At 49.5% G+C, this 21,539-nt stretch overlaps 1 protein-coding gene and 1 long non-coding RNA gene across 13 annotated transcripts in view; one reads left to right on the top strand and one right to left on the bottom strand.

Annotated features, from left to right (window-relative positions):
• LOC137477514 (uncharacterized) overlaps positions 1-21,539 on the top strand; it is a 302,567-nt gene that overhangs the window by 91,708 nt on the left and 189,320 nt on the right. The window lies entirely within an intron of this gene.
• Positions 1-21,539, bottom strand: part of HDAC4 (histone deacetylase 4) — a 174,345-nt gene that overhangs the window by 70,121 nt on the left and 82,685 nt on the right. For all 12 annotated transcript variants that reach the window (XM_068196697.1, XM_068196706.1, XM_068196702.1 and 9 more), the window contains one exon: positions 10,211-10,455. In XM_068196697.1, coding sequence (XP_068052798.1) covers positions 10,211-10,455 — 245 coding nt within the window. The remainder of the gene's footprint in view (positions 1-10,210; positions 10,456-21,539) is intronic.

Below are 21,539 nucleotides of genomic sequence, written 5' to 3'. Positions count from 1 at the left end.
GCAAGTCCACCACATGGTGGGCTTTGAGAACCTCGCCATGGAAAGTATGCAAATGAACAATATTTAATGCACAATATGGTAAAACAGGTTTTGTTATTTTTATGGAATCAGGAGCCTTTTCTCTCCATCTGCAGTCTCCTAGGCTCTGTGGGCTCTGCTTCCTGCAATGGTTTACATACATTAGGCTGCTTTAGAAGGAGCTGTGCTTTCATTGACATCTGGAGTGAAATGAGAATGAAAAGCCCAATTTGTCGCTGGATGGTTTAGGGAAGTTTCATTAGGGATGTATTGTCTCTGCTCATTTTGACCCCAGTTTCCACAAAGCCTATTCTTAATATAGTTTTTCAAATGGTTTCAAAGTTGGGAAAAAAAAATTTAAAAAACAGAATAACGAAGCCACGTCTCTGATTGTACCCATGAAGAATGAAAAGATATCACTGTTGGTGTCTGCTGTAGCCTGGGAACACAAAAAAAGAAAAAAAAAACCTATTCGGGTGTCTTCTCTGGGTTATTTCTCCACACTTAACAGGAATGTTATGAAAAGACAAAAATTCAGGCTGGAGATCAGGAAACAGTTCTACCCCAGAGGGTGCTGGGCACTGCCCAGGCTCCCAGGGAATGGGCACAGCCCCAGGCTGCCAGAGCTCCAGGAACATTTGGACAACGCTCTCAGGGATGTACTCTCAGGCTGGGATTGTTGGGGTGTCACGAAAAACATCAGTCTCTGGTTCATTTATAGCAATCGAGGCAAATTTGAACAGGCACTGCCCACTCAGACCCTGTGTGCTCACCACACACAGCTGGGGCAGGGGGTTTATTCCCCAACTGTATTTCCCAAACACTGAAATTTCATTACAAAGTGATTCACCGAGGGAAATCCCAGCATCTGAGACTAACTCAGCCCCAGGTCTGAGGAGCACTGTGTGACAGACACACACACGCTGCATTAGGGAGCTCAGAACATCTGAATTAGGTGCTCTTGCCAAAATCAATATTTGTAAATATTCATAACTATGGGGATTCCTGCATATGTTTAATGTCACTGCTCCCACTATTTCTGAAAACTGCACAAATGTTCAACTGTACCTGCAGTTAGTGCTGCTGGTGCTCCTTTAGCATAAATTAATATTAATAAAGGTAACAGGGAGGATGCAGAGCATTTCCAGGTATTTATCAACCGTCAGCCTACCGTGAGGACTCAGCAATCCAGAGGATTTTGCTACCACATTCCTCAATTGTCTTCAGTGCTCCAGCTTGTCTGCCTGGGAAGGGGACTGACACCTTGTCAGTAGGGAAACTGTCACAGAGAGACCTTTCTTTAAGGAAAATGCAGCAAAATGGTTCTCTTCAGTCTTTGCAGTGCCCTCCCAGGAAGCGTGGAGTGCTGACACCAAGATCCCATTTCCCAGAGAGAACCAGGATGGATTTCATGGAGACACACTGCATTAGGGCTTACACAACCACTCCTCCAGCTGCCAAACAAGAAGTCAAGCAAAGAGATCCTTCCTGCCCCCCCCCAGCTCAGACTGGCTCCTGGGTGTTTATAGGAGATATTTTGAATAGCAGCAATTAGTGGAAGGGAGAGCAAAATAATTGTGGAGACAAGCACAAGCCTGGGTGAACAGAAGTTGGAATGCTTCTGGCTGATAGATATTCCCTGGCATGCAAAGTTGCTGTGCCCAGCTCCCAGTTGCATCTCAATCCACACCTGAGATCAACTCCAGCACTGGGGAATATCAGGGAAAGGTTCTTCTACCACCTGTCCTGGCCAAATTCTACAGTTTTGGGGGTTTAAATCAGGTATTCAAAATGATCTCTGGGCTCAGGCTCTGTAAAAATAAAGTCAAATCATAGGTGAGGACGAAGAAAAACTCTCCAAGAAAGTACACCTCAAATCACCCCCATGAAAAACCCTTGGCTATGGGTGTAAGCAAAGCACAGGCACTGGGATTTCTGGGAGATGATAGATGGATTTCTGGGAGATGATAGATGGATTTCTGGGAGATAGATGGATTTCTGGGAGATGATAGATGGAGCACTGCTCTGTTGGGTTGTTTCACGGCGCTCCCAATACTGGCAGGACTCTGTGCTTCATGTTCCCCCCACCCTGTTTACTGAAGCCTCAGGCTGTGCTCCAGTTTCAGGATGTGCTCTCTTGGCTCCGTGGCAGCGTGTTTGGGATATCTCCTGGAGCACCGGGCAGAATAAATCAGCTGTGCTGGGAGAAGGGGAGGGGGGAACATTGTGGCTTCCAGTAGCAGCCAAGACACAAAGATCTGGTGTCGGAGTCCAGAGCATCCCTTTGGCTGCTCCAGATGCCTCAAGACCCTGGCAGGGGGCTCAGGGACCTTGTCAAGAAGTCAAAAACACCCGTGGCTTTGATTTTAGCCCATGGGAGAGGCTGCCAACCTTATGTGAGGAATTACAAGCCAAAAGGGCTCGAGTAGTGTAATAAGGGAATGGACACAGGGTGAAAAAAGTAGAATTTTGGGGTTTTTTAGCATGTAATTCAGCAGTACAAGGTGGAGGAATCTGGGCATGCCCTAGCCTTTTCTTCCTTCTTCTTGTCCTCCATGTCTCGGTGTGATGGTGACACTTTTCTATTGGTCTAGGATAAGGACACACTGTCCAGCATAGATTTTAGGTATTGGTAGGGGAACTGTAAACATAGCACAGGTAATTTTGAGTCTGTAATGTGGGAGACGCCCTGGGCTCGGGGCAGACTGCCATGGCTGCTGTACTAGCCAGACCTCGGCAGGTCAGAGAAAAACTATTATAGATAGGAAGAAATAAACAACCTTGAAAACTCAGCTTCACGCCTTCCTGACCTTTTCTTTGGCTGCCAGGCTAGGGAAAAAAGGACTTTCACACTGTTGGGGTCCTGCCAGCAGACCCTGACAATCTGGGAGAAGGAGCACTTCTCATCTCTTTTCTGGGACGCGCATCCCACGTGCCCCCTTCCCGCCATCGGGCAGCTGACAGCCGGCTAATCCGTGCCAGAAATTCCCATGGGCAGGGAATTTTCTGCAGGGGAATGATCCCTCCCGGCCAGCAACTCCCTGGGCAGGAGACTGATCTCAGTCAGACACATTGTACTGAGAAGGTCTGGTGCTCGGGTTTACAAGGTTAAACCGTCTCCAGGACCGGGAATGACGGCGAGGTTCCCTTCACGCCAGCTCTGGGTGACAAGATCCCATGTTTTTACCTTGGCAGCTTTACAGATGGATATGGAATTTTGTACCCCAGTCTCCTACCCATGCCATTACCTCTCCCAAAAGGCTGGAAGCCCTCTGAGCTCTGAATACCTGCAAAGGTTCAGCATTGGGAAAGGTTCAGCACTTTTGCATGAGCCTTTTGCTCCCTGACTCCCACTCCAGCCTAACTTTTCCCTTTCTCCGGAAGCAGAATATCCAACAGCCTTTCCAGAAAGCAGCAAGCTCCGTTTGTAGTATCCAGCACATTCAACTCCCCCTCCAATTTTCCCCTTTAAAGCTGAGGAAAACTTTTTTGAGTTTGCCTCTGGTGGGCTTTATGTGGTTATTGTTGAAGGGGAGGGAATCAGGAGCAAGGAGTGCCCATTCCAGCACAGATGGCAGTAAGTAAATCAGAAAATTTGACTTAAACCAATCCCTGTAAACAGAAGAGTCACTAGATTTCTGTGAAGGAGGAGCCCCAGATGTTTGATGCTGAGTAAGAGATGAGACCTTGGTACTCGGAGGAGCAGTTACATCCTCTATGAACTGTTTTGGGGTGTTTTGGGTATTACAGGAATTCCACATTTCTGGACATGAATGGATCAGCAGTGGTGTACATTAACCGGTACACCAGATGTACATTAACCTGGTCTTTATTTAGGAAATAAAGGAATATTTACCTGTACATTAACAGGTAAATATTCCTGGCATAACAACAGGATCCAGTGAGGTATTTCTTTATTCCTGCCCTGATTCTCTGTGTTCTCCTTGATTACTTCCAGTTATTTTCTAAGTTCAAAATTAGGATAAAATTGGAGTTGAACATTTAGGTGTGGGAACTGCCAAAATATCCCTTCTTCTGCCATTTACTCTGAACATATAAACTGACAAAAAATAACCATGGTGCCCCACACGTATTTTACTCCAGAAAAATCTGGAGTTCCCATTGTGCTCCTTCCAGCCAGCCAACCAACCATGGCCCATGTCAGAAGAAACCAAAAGCAAATGCTGCTTCTACTGATTTCCAGTAGCTCTGTAAGGCCCAGAGCAGACAAATTTCTCTGGATGAGCATTCCAGCTTCACTCCTGACACCACCAGCAGTGCTTGGATGGCAGGAAGATGCCTGAATTATCCCAGCCTGATGCAGGACTCCTTCAGCCAAGAGATGGGGTAAAAGGTGTCCAAGCTGCTCCATGGATTTGTTGACAGAACCAACCCCTCCGTGTGCAGGTTTGTCCTCACCGCTCTCAAAAAAGATCCCGACTTTGAGGCTGAGGAAAAGTCACCACCCACCCCCTTCAAAGGGAGCAAACGCTCTGATCTTCCAAAAGTTTTCCCCAGGGTTGCTTCCATCAGAAGTTAAGTTTTGAAGGATCTAAGGTGTAAGTTTTGGAGTGGGCTTGGTGTGCCAGAAAAGCGAGGCAAGGTCACTGAGAAAGAACAAGAAGCTGTCTGGAAATAGCGCGAGCTCCAAGGTGTTCGAGTAGTAACGAGGCACAAAATGTTCAATCTGCTCTTTTACCACTGACTGTACCCAGCTGCAGCTTTCTAAAATGAATAATCCTGTCATCCCAGAATCCAGACAGAGGCAGACACCTGGTATCTCTGGGCTTTTCAAGCTCCTCTTGAAAGGGACCCGGGCTGTGAGGAACGGGTGTGCTGCGGAAGAGTGGCACAAAAACGAGCAGACGGAGCCCCTCCACGCCGGCTGCTGCAGGAAGAGAGCACGGAGCAGACAGGCCCAGGAATGGGAGCTGGGATATCAGGGGGTGGGATGGAAGTTGGCCCTTCCAGAGCCCAAGGTTTCCAGAGCTTTGCAGGAGCCATGGTGCTGCCGGCAGCGTCCCTGGGGACACAGGGAAGGTGCCTCAAGGGATCAGCAGATGACACCAACCCTAGCAGCAGAACTGAAACATGCCCAGCTTTTTCTGCTGAGCAGGAATCAACATGGAACCAACATGGAGAGGCCACCAAAGAGAAGGACTGGGCACTGTCAGAGCTATGCTGAGAGCAGCCCCACTAAAGGACGACGTGATTTGGGCCCAGTGAGCTACCACGGAATGATGGAATGGGTTGGGTTGGGTTGGGAGGTACCTTAAAGATTATCCAGTTTCACTCCCTGCCATGGGCAGGGACACCTTCCACCACAGCCCCATCCAGCCTGGCCTTGAGCAGCTCCAGGGTTATCCTGCAGGCAAACCTGCCATTCCATGGGCAGGTGGCTCCACATGAAAGCAAGGAGCAGTTTCTCCCCTCAGCATCAGCATGACAACTATCAAGTCTAGACATCTTTGGGAAAGAATTACATTTCTTTACAGTACAGCAAAATCTGTCTGGAAGATTTCCTGCAAGATTTTCACTCCCTGAAACCAAAGGAATGGCCCGGGAGTTTCACGCCGTGTATCTGAACAAGAGGCCGATCCCTCGGATATGTTACTATCCCTCACTCAACATAGGAATTCATTCTGTCAAGGGAAAAAGAACAATTTCAGGATCACTGCACAGCAAACATCCTCATAAAGCTCCTTTCCCTGCTGCTGCTTCCCTGCCCTTCCTGTCTACATTGCAGGCACAGCCCAGCACTCCCTGTGCTACGGATACACACAGTCCTTTCTCAGATGGTGGGAAAACTGGGAATGGGATTGCACACCTGCAGCTGAGGATTTCAGGCCCACGAGGAGCTGGGAGGCTCAGCTGCCTCCCTGTGCTGTTATCCCGCCACCGACGTGCGTCAGCATCCCCGAGAAGTTTCTGGCTGTGGCTGTAAAACAGCCAGAGCTGGGAAGAGCCCTGCTGCACGCTCGGACAGAGCAGATGAACCACATTCCCCACGACGTCCTTCCCTCCTTGCTGAGCTCACTGCACCCGAGGTGCCTCTGGCCCTGCCAAAGCACCCATCCTGCACCTCTTCCATCCAGCCCTTGACCAGAAGGGCAAACGGAAAAGCTTTTGGTAACTTTCAGCTGATCTTGGCTGGGAATGAGTGACTCACAAAGGAAAAAATTCCCTGCCTGTTCCTCCACAACCAAAGGTCAGGCAAAGCTCGCAGCGGGACCTGTGGAGAGGCTTTCCACCATCTCACCCGAGAGCCAGGCCCCTTATTCCATCCTTGGTTTTGTTCAGGAAGGAAGATTTGAAGGCCATAAATATTGTCCCACATCTGGTGAATGCACAGAGGACTGGAAAATCCACCTGGCTGAAGGTGAGCGGCTAGTGGAGAGAGGAGCAGCTGCCGGTGCCTCCAGCCTCCAGCCTCTCCCTCGGTGCTTTCCAGAGCCAGGCCTGGGCAATCTGCAGAGCTGCTCTGGAGCTGTGAAAGAAACAGCCTGCCCTGCTCCGTACAAGGCTCGGCTTATTTTCCCCAAACACGTCAGGGTTTTCATAGAATCGTCACCGAACGCTTTGGGTTGGGAGGGACCTTAAGGCTCAGCCCATTCCAACCCCCTGCAGTGTGCAGGGACATCTCCCACTAGAGCAGCTTGCTCCAAGCCCCGTGCCTCATCACTCATTTCTTCCTAATACCCAATCTAAACTTACTCTCTTTCAGTTCAAAGCCATTTCCCCTTCTCCTATCTCTCTCTCCATGCCTGGGTTTTCTCCTTATCCTCCCACTCCTCCCCTGTGCCGAGCTCTGTGTCCATTCTAGAGCCCTTCCACAAATACTGTTTCACTCATTTCCTGGCTCTCTCCAACTTGCACCATCTTGGGGAATCTGGCACTTTTATGTGAAGGCCAAAAACATAATGTCTATAAAAGCAAGGACTGCGACACGCCGGGGAAAGGATCACATGTTCAGGCAGTCATCGCCTTCTCCTCCTGCACTAGGTCAGTTGATTAAAACTGAGCTGATGGAAGCAATTCCAAGCTCTGGAAAAAGCCAAAACGCCAGCTCTCAATAGGAAAAAGTTATCTACTGGGATAGAAAAACAGGCAATCATGCCAGCATTTCCAGGCCAAACTTCACTCACTGAAGTGTTCCTCACACTCCTGCTTTGCTTGGGGGATGGGATGGAGGGGGTTCACCCCTACTTAGTTCCTGCCAAGCCAGACCAGTTCCTCTGCTCCCACCAACACTACAGCAATAAAAGAAATAAAACAACCCCAAACCACAACTTCTCCTGTACTAGCAAAGGAGTCAACACCAAAAACAAAGGAGCTGTTTGAAAGGTTCACCAGCTGGGAGAGCTGGGGGTGCTCACCTGGAGAGGAGAAAGATCCAGGGAGAGCTCAGAGCCCCTTGCAGGGCCTAAAGGGGCTCGAGGAGAGCTGGAGAGGGACTGGGGACAAGGCATGGAGGGACAGGACACAGGGAATGGTTTCCACTGCCAGAGGGCAGGGATGGATGGGATCTTGGGAATTAGGAATTGTTCCCTGGGAGGGTGGGCAGGCCCTGGCACAGGGTGCCCAGAGCAGCTGGGGCTGCCCCTGCATCCCTGGCAATGCCCAAGGCCAGGTTGGAGCAGCCTGGGCTAGTGGAAGGTGTCCCTGCCCACGGCAGAGACTTAAAACTGGATAACCTTTCAGGTCCTTTCCACCCCAAGGTTGTCCATGATTTCTATGGAATGCAAAGGTCCCTGGATCCCTGGCAGTGCCCAAGGCCAGGCTGGACACTGGGGCTTGGAGCCACCTGGGACAGTGGAAGGTGTCCCTGCCCATGGCAGGGGGTTGGAATTAGATGATCCTTATAGTCCCTGCCAACCCAAATTTTTCAGGGATTTTATGACATAAAAGCTTTGCACTCATTGATTAAAAGGTGGATGCCAGGCTGTAGGGGAAAAAGCCCAAGTAATCAATTCTACACAGTACCACCTACACAGAACAGAGTAAAATGCAAAAATTCTTCCCCTTCACTGAAGCAGTTTCCAAAGCAATTCTGGGTTTAACACTACCACAGAATCACAGAATGGTTTGGGTTGGGATGGACCTCAAAGCTCATCCCACTCCCAACCCCTGCCATGGGGTGTTCATGCCTGTGTGCACATGGGATTTAAAAAAAAAAAAAAGGAAATAAATGTCTCCAAATAAAGCTCTGCATCTTCACTCAGGACTTTTTCTATATCAAACTGCACAGCTCCAGTGCTTCACTCCCAGAAGACAAATGGGTTTTATTTGCTTTAACATCCCCGCCCTGCTTTCTTCATGAGCTGGGCGGCTCCAAGTCCAAATTTAAAGTTATACATTTTAATTTTCTGGGCAAAATAATCGCTTCCCTGCACTCACAGCCACTGGACTTAACACAGTTGTCAGTTCTAAGAGTCACCTAAATGTGGGCTGACTCCAGGACACAGAGACATGCAGGATGTTTTCCCAGAGAAAATGCACCACAGTCACACACTGGGGTAGTGTGTGGGGGTTATTTTCTTTGTGAGGCATCACAGGGCTTATTTCAATGAGGTGCTGTTAGATTTTTAAAGCAACTCTGGTCCCACTGACACACTTACTACTCTCAGAGATCAACTTGCAGGCCAGCCTTTGGTACAGGATTATACCATCCCTATTTTAAGGCTCTCATCTAGCCAAGCTTACACACAAGTCAAGAACTTCATTGCCTAATGGGCTGGATACACTGTGGTGTCTCAAAATTAGAGCTCAGCTTCCTCCTTACACAGATTTTGAGCAGAGTCAGTCAAAGCTTTGACATAAATGAGTGCAAATACGTTCCTATCACCAGTGCTTTGAGCCTGGCCATGAAATGGGACCAAGCCTGCCTGATTTTTCACAGCGAAATAACTACAGGCATGGACAATTACAAGGGAATAATGGAAATATTTGTTACAGGAATTCCCCATCCTTCCCCCACCCCGAGTGCTTGTGCCAGCCACAGGCAAATGTGCAACCACAGAAACGTGGGGATATGTAAACGTTCCATACACACGCCCAGAGATGCACACGTTGTGCATCCACGTGTAAATATATTCACACCCAGGCACCTCCTCACCTCTGCCCTGGCCACAGCACAGAGGACTCCCCAAGGGACAGGGGCGTTTGCTATTAATCCAGCTTCAAACAGGCACACTTCTCACAAAGCCTAGCTCCTCTCCGTACTAAGTCTGTAAATAACACCCCATGAACTTTTAATCCCATCTTCCTCACTCTGACATGCATTTTGTATTGAAATGAAAGTTATATAAGGTTGAATCGAGGTTGCTTTTTAATATTACATTAAGGCTATTTACCATGTGCAGCACTAATCCCCCTTTGAAAAAAGGAGCCTATTACCAATTCGGAAAGCTTACGTTGCCATAGCAATAGTCCAGCACTGGGAAATATTTATATAATGTCTCATGTTTTCACTTGCAACAGCCATCTTCCAGACTGGACTGCCCACTGACCCTGCCTGGTGTTTCCTCCCTGTCCCAGGCAGGGCACAGCACCTGCCCGGTGCCTAACTCCAAAAAATCAGAACGTGTCCAGACCCACCTGCAGGCACTGCCCCTGCATTCCCTGTTCCCGCAGTCCCACCACCGTCCCACACTCTCAGTCTGCAGCTTGTGCTGATGGCAAATATCCAATGAGAAGTTCCCGTGCCACTACTCCTAAAATGTGTGACCACAGCGGCAGGTAACCTCCTGCTAGGGTCAAATCCATTGAGGCATTTTCCGTGTCCAGGGCAGGGAACGGAGCTGGGAAGGGGCTGCAACCCTAGCAGAGGCTGAGGGAGCTGGGAAAGGGGCTCAGCCTGGAGAAAAGGAGGCTCAGGGGGGACCTTCAGGCACCCTGAGAGGAGGGTGGAGAGCAAGGGACAGGACAAGGGGAAAGAGCCTCGAACCATGCCACGGAAAGTTTATATTGGAGATCAGGGAAAATATCTTCCCTGAAACGGTGGCCAGGCGTTGGAACAGGTTCCCCAGGGCAGTGGTAGACTCACCACACCTGGAATTGTTCAGAAGTTGGGTGGGATGAAGCGCTCGGGGACCGTGGTGGTGCTGCTGGGTTGATGGTTGGAATGGATGATCCTGGAATGCTTTTCCAACCTCAACAATTCCACAATCCCCTTGTCCCTGGCCGCCCTTACCTTGATGTGCTCGTGCAGCTGCGCCTCATGCTGCCGAGAGAGCTGCTCGTGCTGCCGCTGGAACTCCGCGATCAGGATCTGCCTCTGGATCTGCTGCTTCTGCTTGAGGGCCAGCAGCTCCTGCTGCAGCTGCTGCTCCCGCAGCGTGGGCTCCGTCACCGGCATGGAGAACTGGTGGTCCAGCCGCAGGTCCATGGGCACCGAGCTCGGCGCCACTTGCAAGGGCAGGGCTGTGCTCACGTCAACTGCGGGGGAGAACACAAGAGTGGGGTGAGCGTGGACCTCATCCAGCAAAGGATGGAGGAACCATGGACTGAATCAAGAGCAGCAGCATGAAATTCACACCATTCCCTTAGGGGTAACCAAGGACTACGGGAACTCAGGGATCAACAAGTTTTCCACCAGGCACCACCTCCTACAAACCCATGTGGTTGCTACAAGCAAAGAGCGTCATGTGTGACCCATCCGTGCCTTCCAAACACACACACAGAGCTCTGTTCCACTCAACCAGCACCACTGGAAATAAGGAGGATAAAGAGTAATCTAAGACTCCACAGAGAGGATTAATCCTGACTTCTGATGGATGAACTGATGGACTGCCGTGGTCAGGAACATGAGGCTCTCCTTTTAAGAAACTCATGCAAAAACCACAGTGTGTTCTATAATAAATCCCAAACTGGTTTGGCTTGGGAGGGACCTCAAAGCTCATCCAGTGCCACCCCTGCCATGGACAAGGACACCTTCCACTGTCCCAGGCTGCTCCAAGCCCCAGTGTCCAGCCTGGCCTTGGGCACTGCCAGGGATCCAGGGGCAGCCCCAGCTGCTCTGGGCACCCTGTGCCAGGGCCTGCCCGCCCTCACAGGGAACAATTCCTAATTCCCAAGATCCCATCCATCCCTGCCCTCTGGCGGTGACAAGCTACAACCCCTTTGCAATAACTGAACACAGCTTGTTCCTCCTAAAAAAAAAAAATACTGCCACTTCATGAATGACTAAAAATCTTCTAAATTCCACCTGAGTGACAGTTTTGCCTTTCACAGGTATTCCATATTTGCAACATTTGCACTCGCTCTCTCTCTCTCTCCACCACCCCCCTCCCCGGGGCAATCCCTCAATAACTCTGCTGAGAGCTTTGAATGAACATCAGTTACAGGATAACAAAGCCTAATCCCTCAGAAACACTCAGCTTCAGCAAAACTGGAAAATAAAGGTGAGGCTTTTCTCTCCATATCCTCTGTCAGGACATTAATTTTATGCATCCCAGGGAGAGAGTTTTCATAGGGTTTTTCCCAAATACTCTGATGGAGCAGAGGTCCAGGAGCATGTTCACCCCTCCCTGCTCCAGGCTCAGCCAGGGAGGAGGAGGAGGAGGAGGAGACTTTCTTTTCTTGATGGAAACATTTTCAGCAAAAGGTCACATTACTGGAAGTGTTGCTATTTTTCAACCCACAAGCTCTTCCCTCCACTTCCCTATTGTTTTCCTTCCTGTGGCCTTTTCTCAGCTCCCTTCTCTCCCCAGCAGGGCCACAGCAAGGGTTCCTTGTCCTGGATTGATTCCCGAGCCACAGCCAGGGATTTTGGGGAGAGCAGCACACTCTGACGCAGAGATAACCACGCAAACTCACCTTAACACTGTGTCTGAGGTCTCTGGGGAGAGCTCAGAGCCCTTCCAGGGGCTAAAGGGCTCCAGGAGAGCTGGAGAGGGACTGGGGACAAGGCATGGAGGGACAGGACACAGGGAATGGCTCCCACTGCCAGAGGGCAGGGATGGATGGGATCTTGGGAATTAGGAATTGTTCCCTGGGAGGGTGGGCAGGCCCTGGCACAGGGTGCCCAGAGCAGCTGGGCCTGCCCCTGGCAGTGTCCAAAGCCAGGCTGGACACTGGGACTTGGAGCCACCTGGGACAGTGGAAGTGTCCCTGCCCATGGAAGGGTTGGGACTGGATGAGCTTTGAGGTTCCTCCAAGCCAAACCATCCTGGGATCCCATGTATTCCCCATGTCCTGGCCCTTCAGGCCTTGTCCCAAGTGCCTCTCCAGCTCTCCTGGAACCCCTTCAGGCACTGGAAGGGGCTCTGAGCTCTCCTTGGAGCCTTCTCTTCTCCAGGCTGAACACCCCCAACCCTCCCAAGCATGCAAAACTCAACCCAGTTTCAGCAGAAAGAACATCCTACCACTTCTGATTGTGCCTTGAGATCCATTCCTCCTACTTTACTCCCCGAAAAAGAGCCTTAAGTTGCCATTCCCTGCTGGAAAACAATCCTAAGAAAACTTGACCAGTCCCCCATTTCCCATCCAATGGGATTCATCATCCCCCCACAGCTGCAAGGATGAGGACCACAATTCCCATTCAGGGCTCTGGCAGAGGCTGCGTCATCCCTGACTCTTGACTATTTCAGGCTCCAAAAATCCCCTCTTTGCCCTGCCAGGAGCCGCTGACCCACAGAGCCCCGCCGAGCCCCAGCCAGCCCTCCCTGCTCAATGAACACAGCCCCACAACAAAAACCCGCCTGTGTTCCAGGAGAGTTTGATGGGACACTCGAAAATTGCTTTTCTAGGTCCTGCCTCAAGAACGCACGAGCACAATCGGAGTCGTGACGTGAGCCAAGGCACAAAGGCGATATTCAGGGCTGGCATGAGAAATGCCAAAGCCATGAATTAGGAGACAAGATCCTGATTATGAATAACAAACTATCTCACGGTCTCTCCCTGCTTTTATTTCTTCCCTGTAGGAATAGAAAACCATCAATTTTAATTTTTTTTTCCCGCACCCTTGGCATATAGGGAATTATTTTTTCCCTGTGGTCAAGTTAGCCGGATTTTGATTCTATGGTCATGTTATGATGATTTTTATATTAAGTTAGAACCATTCTTCTGGTGTTTCCCTTCCCAAATAAATAAAACATGGCTTTACATCAAAGCCTGCCTGCACGCTGCACGTTAATTAAGACCTAAGGCAATTCAGTCCCTTAGTTGCTGATGGAGATTGGAAATCTGACATCTCACAGCTCATCCATAACACGCTGAGGGGAACAACCCAAAACACAAGGAAATGAAGTGACCATCTCTGACCTGAAAGCAAAGTGAACTTCCTACAAAACGTATTGAATCATGGAACCACAGGATGGATTGGCTTGGAAGGAACCTTAAAGCTCATCCCATCCCACCCCCTGCCATGGCAGGGACACCTTCCACTGTCCCAGGCTGCTCCAAGCCCTGTCCAGCCTGGCCTTGGACACTGCCAGGGATCCAGGGGCAGCCACAGCTGCTGTGGGCACCCTGTGCCAGGGCCTGCCCACCCTCCCAGGGAACAATTCCTTCCCAATATCCCATCCATCCCTGCCCTCTGGCAGTGGGAGCCATTCCCTGTGTCCTGTCCCTCCATGCCTTGTCCCCAGTCCCTCTCCAGCTCTCCTGGAGCCCTTTAGGCCCTGGAAGGGCTCTGAGCTCTCCCTAGAGTCTTCCCTTTTCCAGGTGAGCACCCCCAGCTCTCCCAGCCTGGCTCCACAGGAAAAATTAAAAACATTTCACATAAAGACATTACATTTCACATAAGACATTATCAGGGGAGTTTGTATGTGTAGATTCTCCCACACTCCAAAATGGAAAATATCTTCTCCATAAGTTCCAAGTGTTTTGGAAGGGATTAGGGGAAGGTGACACTAAACTTGCAAATATACTTTTCAATAAAACTAACAGTAATAATTGAATTTTCTTCCCCTTGTCTGATACAGCATTTTCATGTTGGTCTTTAAAGGATGGAAATACAGGTTTGAGTCCTGAAAACACATTAAAATGTTAAACCAAAAATTCGGTATGAGATGCACCAAACAAATATTTAAATTCAAACCTTGTTTCAGCATAACCTTTACTTAAGGTTCATTTAAAAAATTCTCACAGAATCCAGGAATCACAGAGGGATTTTGTTAGAAGGGACCTTAAAGACCATCACATCCCAGCCCCCTGCCATGGGCAGGGACACTTTCCATTAGACATCAAAATGCAGGTTTTTTTATATCAAATGTAGAATGCTGTTGCCAGTGTTGCCAAAACTTCTCTTTCCTTTCCTTTTTTTTTTTTTCCTTGATCTTATACCTTTTTTAATTTAAATTTAATCAGCATAGAAAACTGCCTCTCACATTTGAAATCCAACATCACCTTCAAAGGGAAAGTGCAGGAAATGCTTTCCCCGAGCTCTCGAGCTCTCTCTCCCTCCGGCACAGAGCGAGTCCCGCTGAACACAAACAGCTCCTTCTCAGCTCCTCTTTCCTCAACAATTCCCTTTGGAGAAGGGAAAGAAATCCCATCAACCTCCCCAAACCTGCTGCAAAACCCTGGGAATGAGAGTCTGGTCAAGGCTGGAGGAAGAAATCAGCTCCCACTCCAGGACACATCCCACCTGCCCATGACAGAGCAAGCCTGGGAGATTCCCAAAATCCCAAGAAAAGAGCATTGCAACCTCTTCTAGTGACTCTCCAATGCCTGGTGCCCTCCCAAATCACTGCCCTCCAGGAATGAGATGTTCCTGGGGCTGGCTGTGGTTGACACTCCCCAGCGAGGGCTTTCCAGAGCCCATGGACTCACCTTCTCCCTCTCTTCCATCCTTTCTGGGCTGGGGCTTTATTCCCAGCTAATGAGTTTGCTTTTTAATTACTGCTGTGCCAGCCCAGCCCTCGGGCCAGGCTCTGCCAAGAGCAGCACGTCAGCCTTTGGGCACCCACAAAAAGCAAACACAAAGCCAGAGAATCTGCTCAGGATCCCAAACTCTTGGCTGCTGCCATCAGATAATCCCCATCTCACCGAACCACCCAGCGGGATGCTGAGGAAGTGTGTGCCTGGATCGCCCCCTCTCAGCATTATTTCCAGCTCTTTCCTCCCCAGGGAAAAGCGAAAAAATTGTGCGTTTATTCCCTGACTTTATTCCTTAGGGCTGTCCTTGGCGTCCAGCAACAGTTTTGGATTTTTAAATAATTCCCTGTGTTTTGAAAGACATTTAAACACCAAGTTGCTGCCGGCAGGAATGACTTGGGCATGTGGGGAGCGTGACGCCGTCTCCAAATCCTTGGAACACTGTTCCTATCACCCCAGTTTTCCTGCAGAATCAGCCTGGAAAGGGAGGTGAACAGCTACTGTTGACTCTGAGTACAGCCAAGGGAGCACTTGAGGTGGTTTATTCTGGCAGGAAGATGTGTGTCAGTCGAGCATCACTGGATTCTTGTGAATTAAATCCATTCCCCCCTCCCGGCAGTGGCTGGAGTGCCGGGATCCCATCTGCCACCTGGCTGACCCAGGGATCCTTTTCCAGTGGGGCTCCCGCTCCCCAGATTGCTAAAACCCCCCCAAAACACTGCGAGACGGTGAGATCAGAGCTATAAATAGCACTGAGCTACTGCAGTATCTGACTGCAGTGCTGGGATAAAAGCAGAGGATTTTGTGGGGAAGCAGAACGAAGCCATGGCACAGCACCCTTGGAGCTGGTTCCACCTCCAGCACAGTGCACGTCCCACCTAGAAGGAGAAATTAATAGGAGAGGGGAGGAACAACACGTTACCAGCTTCACTCAGTTCTGAATGTTTATTCTCTAGACAAGATTGTGCCAAGCTAGATTAGAGGAACCCCAAACTTGTCCAAGAGCAGGTGGTGGGAGTAGGACACGGCAGGGCAGCTCCTGGGACACCAACACCCTCTGGAGCACATCCTGAGTATCACGTGGGGGCAGGATGAGGGCACAGCCCTGCTCCTCCATGGATCCACACCAAATTAAAGAACTATCGCAGATTTATGGAATGGCCTGGGTTGGAAGGAGCCTTAAAGATCATCTGGTTCCAAACCCCTGCCGGGTGGGACAGCAGGAGGAAACAGTTACTTCTGTTTCACTCAATTCTTACCTCTGTTAGCCCATTTCCAAGGACCGGAATCCCAGGGAGGATATTCTGGGCTGGAATTGGCCAACAAGCTTGAGCATCACAGCCCAGCTGGAACCAAAGGCAGGTCAGCACCTGGCAGTCCCCAGGAATTTTGGGAGAGCCCAGGTGGGTGGCTGCAAAGGCAGCCTGGATCCTGTCTGGGAGCACAAGCTCGGAGTAAACGGCAGCCGAGGTTTCCTACGAGCTCCACACACGCTGCAGCTCGGCGAGGGCTGGAGTCCCTCCCTGCTCGGGGAATATTTCCTGCTCTGTGAATGGGAACTGAAATTAATCATCCCATCAGCCATGGAAACACGTCGTGAGGCAGCACTCCGCAGGCAACAGATGGAGCTTTAAATGTCACTCACTCATTCATTGCAAGGAAACTTCTCCCTGATTACTATCGAGACCTGGAGACACAATAAGGGTGCAGAGATTCTAGATTTCTACATATCCAGCTTTCCTGCGCCCAATTCCTGCCCTGAACAGACCTCATTAGCATTTATTAGGAACGTACACGGAAATTTTATTCATGGCAATATAAGGAAGCCAAAGCTTGAAGAGCAGACCACTTATCCTACTGTCTCCATCTTAGATTCAAAGCATTAAAAAATGTCTCTTCACTTGAAGAAAAAGAAAACCCACCAAGCTACATCCACAAAAGACAGAAAACAACATTTTCCAGTGTTTGCAAGGAATCCCAGAATGGCTTGGGCCAGAACGGATCTCGTTCCAACCCCTCTCGCCTCAGAGCAGGACATCAGAGTTTGGAAAATTATAAACTCCGATGGATAGATATCCAAGGGTATTTCCTTAATGAGAATATGGAGAGTTCAAGGCCAGCACCAAACCCTCGATGGCACCGGCGTCTCCAACAGAGATGTCTCCAACAGATGAGTCTGTGCAGGACAGAGCAGCTCCAAAGGGAGACACTCCAGTTTCTCCACCTCCTCCTCAAACATTATCCCACTTTATCTCCTCGCTGGTTTCATCAGTGACATCTCTAACAAATGAATGCCTTGGATGGAGCCAGAGCTTTTTGTGAAATTAAAGATAATGGAACGTAAGGAGTCAGCGTGGACTATTTCTCATTTCAAACTTCACACAATTGTGGGAAACCTTTCCTTGCAGTTTCCTTGCATGGAGTGGATAAGCAAAAGCCACTTGAGTTTCCATTGAAAAAGACCCCATCTAAATTAATAATAAAACAGAAAATAACAAAAATAAATGTATAGCTCTTCTAAAAAGGCTTGGGAAGCTGTGGCTGTTCCTGGATCCCTGGGAGAGTCCATGGCCAGGTTGGACAGGGCTTGGAGCCACCTGGGATAGTGGAAGGTGTCCCTGTCCATGACAGCGGGTGGGACTGGATGATGTTTTAAATTCGTTCCAACCCAAACCACTCCAGGATTCTGTGATTCTTGGGAATGTAATTTCACCTGCCTCTTTGCTTCAGGCATTACCCATCAACTGAACCTCTTTTATCCATCAGTCTTGCTTTCAGAACAGGAAACTTCTCCCCTCAGCAGATCCCCAGGACAAAAAGCAGAGTTGAAGGAAGCCCAGCTGCTCTTCTGTAGAGACACACCCACACGGATTTCTCACATGATTCTCTCTAATCTCACTCTGAGCTTCCTTCAAGGGAAAATGACACTTTGGAGAAGAGAATTAAACATGGAAGAGATGGAGCAGGAGCCAGAAAGTCTCATCCTGAGATTACACATGAAAAACTTCCCATGAGGAAAAAAAAAAATCAACCTGGTTGGGTCAGCATGGGGAAGTTGAGGAATTCTCAGTGAAGGTGGGGCTAGACAAACACCTGGACATTGCCACTGGTCCTCTGGAGTTTTCCCTAAAGCCTCCCAAGGGGTGAGCTCTCCAATGGCAGGAATAAAGCCAGCTGATGACCTGCTGGCACAGCATGGTTTGGGTTCTAAAGCCCATCCCATTGCACCTCTGCCTCGGGCAGGGACACTGTCCACTGTCCCAGGCTGCTCCAAGTCCTGTCCAGCCTGGCCTTGGACACTGCCAGGGATCCAGGGGCAGCCCCAGCTGCTCTGGGCACCCTGTGCCAGGGCCTGCCCACCCTCCCAGGGAACAATCCCTTCCCAGTATGCCATCCAGCCCTGCCCTCCCTCAGCCTAAGGCCATTACCCTTTGCCAAAAGAGAACGTGAAACAAAATTCTGAGGAATTTCCTGTCCCACTGTATTTCCAACAGCAAATAAATGGTTATTACTAGCAGGAGAGTGAGTTCATTTCTGTCACCAGCCAAGGGACTCCCAGCTGTCCAACAAGCCCCAAAATGTGCAACGCCATGTCCTCCATCATGACAAAAATAAAGCAGCAAAAGGAGCAGGTAACCAGCAAATTGTAATAGGAATGCTATTCCACAGCTTTTGAAAACTCATAGGTAGCTCAAAGGCTGCAGTTTTGAGTAGAAATCCAGACCATGGTGGAAAAGAAGGCCATCCAAATGGGCAAGTAGCCCACAGCTTACTGCAGCCCCCTCTGGAAGGGCTTTACTTCCAAATAATGGATATACTCAGGTATCAGCTGTGTTAGGACCAGGATGCTACTTGTTCTCCATTCAATACAATGAAGATGCATGTTAAAATACAAAAAAAAGTCTTTTAAGAGAGTGTCAAACACAGGCCGTTTCCCAGAGAAATTCAAGTAACCTAACCCATTCAAACCCCTGGACAGCACAGAGAAATGGCACGAAAACACCTTTTTATTCTGGCAGAACAGGCAGGGGCTGCCCTTCCTGGATGCACACACCTAGACACACACCTGGGCAAAGATTTCTCTTTAAAAACAGACATTTCCCATTTTTTTCTCCCCAAGACCCAGCAGATGAACTGAACACATTAAAACCCAGAAGCCTGCTACCCAAATTCTAGAGGATGAGGGCAGATGTTCCCTGCATTCCCCATGCCAGCAGTGATCTGTGCATGACCAGGATTCCCCACATCACGGATGGCTCTCCTCAGAGTGAGCTTCCTCTTGGCATTTATGGCCAAACCACTGCCACCAGGTGGCCTTTTAGACATGGCACAAAAACTCAGTGCTGCTTCTGCTGAAAATCTGCCCAGCCTGTGGCAATTTCCTTCAGCAGAACCGGCCAGGTGGTGCTCCTCAGAGCCAGAGCCGTGCAGGGATCAGCTTGAAGGTGAGTTTTAACACCACACAACAGGTTAAATCCAGGTATGGCTGTAAAGAGCTTTAGATATTTCTCACAAGGAATCTTCCTGGGATTCTCCATCTCCACCCTGCTCTGGTGAGAGTCCACCTGCAGAGCTGCCTCCAGCTCTGGAAACCCCAGCATAAGAAGGATGTGAAGCTGCTGGAACAAGTCCAGAGGGTGCCAAAGGATGGAGCCCATCTGCTCTGGAGCCAGGCTGGGAGAGCTGGGCGTGTTCACCTGGAGAGGAGAAGGCTCCAGAAAGATCTCTGAGCCCCTTCCAGAGCTGGAGAGGGACTGGGGACAAGGGACGGAGAGACAGGACACGGGGAATGGCTCCCCACTGCCAGAGGGCAGGGATAGATGAAATTCTTGGCTGGGGGCTGTTGAGGTCCCGGCACAGGGTGCCCAGAGCAGCTGTGGCTGCCCCTGGATCCCTGGCAGTGCCCAAGGCCAGGTTGGACAGGGCTTGGAGCAGCCTAGGACAGTGGAAGGTGTCCCTGCCCACGGCAGGGGGGTGGCACTGGATGAGCTTTGAGGTCCCTTCCAAGTCAAACCATCCTGGGATTCTGTGATTCTCTGAATGCTGTTTTTCAACTCATTTTAAACTTGCCTTCCTAAGGAACAAACACCTCTATGAATGAACAAAGAGAACAACTTAATTTTGTCCCTGGGAGCTTCTAGTCTCAAACCTCCTGCTTCTTTTATTAAAGGCTCGGAGTTGGGTGGTCTCCTGCTGAGCATGGTAAGCAGCTTCCCAAACCACATCACACCTACACTGCATCTACTACAACCCCAGCAGGAGGGGAGCGAGTCCTCCCTCAGAAATTCTGATAAATTCTGGATTATCTTGCTTAAAAATGCCACTTCAGCTGTGAGACTTGGACCTAATACGGGGTTTAGGGATTCTGGCAAATTAAATGGTGGCTGTCTCTTTCAGTGGGAGGCTACAACTCTGCTCCAGCTACGTTCAGGCACCAAACTTCCCTGCCAAGGAGTCGACTGCAGCCTGATCCTTCCACAAAAAGAAACAGGATGCTGTGAGAAGCCCGAAGGTGAGAGACATAAAATATCTATATAAGGATGGAGCTCCTATACATACCCAAAATAACAGTGACTCACTTTTCAGAGCACTGGGAAAAGATAAAAGACTTGGGAAAGGAGCTGAAGAGGGTTCAGGGATTCAGCCAAGAGAGGCTTAGGAGGACACCATGGACAAAAGGCACTCGGAAAGTTGGGAGACAAAGATGAAAAGGACATCCAGGCAGCAGCTGAGGAACAGCTGCAGGAGGCAAGCTGAAGAGGAAGGCTTTTAAAAGCAAGTCTAAGAAGGTTAAATCTGATTCAGTGCTATCTGGAGGCAAGCAGAGATGGCAATGGCTTATCTGCTGCCTCCCCGAAGTACTACACACCCTGGGTATTAGCAATAAATGATGGAAATGGGACATCCAGGTTCACTTCAACATTCCTGGCCAAAACACTGTGTAAAGAAGCTCCAAAGAATACAGACAATTGCTACCAGAACCTTCTTTAGGTAAAACTCCTGCTTGATACACAGCTAATCCCTTCTCCACCGGGCAAACCACATCTTACATTAACTGTATTTGATTCTCAGGCCACTTTAATGAAGCTTTGCACTCTGCAGGGTCATCCCTGAGGTTTAGGAGCCCTTTCCTCCAAAAGATTACAGAAACAAGTTATTCTTCCAGGGAAAGCCAGACCAGCTGAAACATTCCTAGAACAGAACACCATGAGTGAAAACGCTTCCCAGAGCAGCTGTGCCTGCCCCATCCCTGGAAGTGTCCAAGGCTGGCTTGTCCCATGGGCAGGGGACACCTTGCACTAGCCCAGGTTACTGTATCCAAATTTTCTACGTGAATCCCAGACTACACATCTCCCAACATTCCAGAAGCCCACAGGACATGACGCCTACAAAAGCCCCTCTGCTTTCCCAGCTGATCAACCCAAGGAGCCAACACAGGGAACAGCATTTCCAAAATGCCATTATTACCATGTTTTTGCATATAGAAAGGTCTTGCAAAGAGATGGATTCCTGCACACGCCTGTGTCAGACCACCCCTCTTAACAAGGGAGATAACGAGCCAAACTCCAAGCGCGTTAAATCCTGCGTCAGTGCTTCCATCCCGAAATAAAGCTGCCTCAAATCACCACAGCCTAATCCTCCCGTGATTTCGCCTGTTTTCTTTCCCATGTTTCCACTTCACAGCCGATTTGCCTCAAGTT

The sequence above is a fragment of the Anomalospiza imberbis genome, chromosome 7 (assembly GCF_031753505.1).
Source record: "Anomalospiza imberbis isolate Cuckoo-Finch-1a 21T00152 chromosome 7, ASM3175350v1, whole genome shotgun sequence".
NCBI lineage: Eukaryota > Metazoa > Chordata > Aves > Passeriformes > Viduidae > Anomalospiza > Anomalospiza imberbis.
Note: the sequence above shows the minus strand (reverse complement) of the source record. Positions and strands in the feature narration are given on the sequence as shown.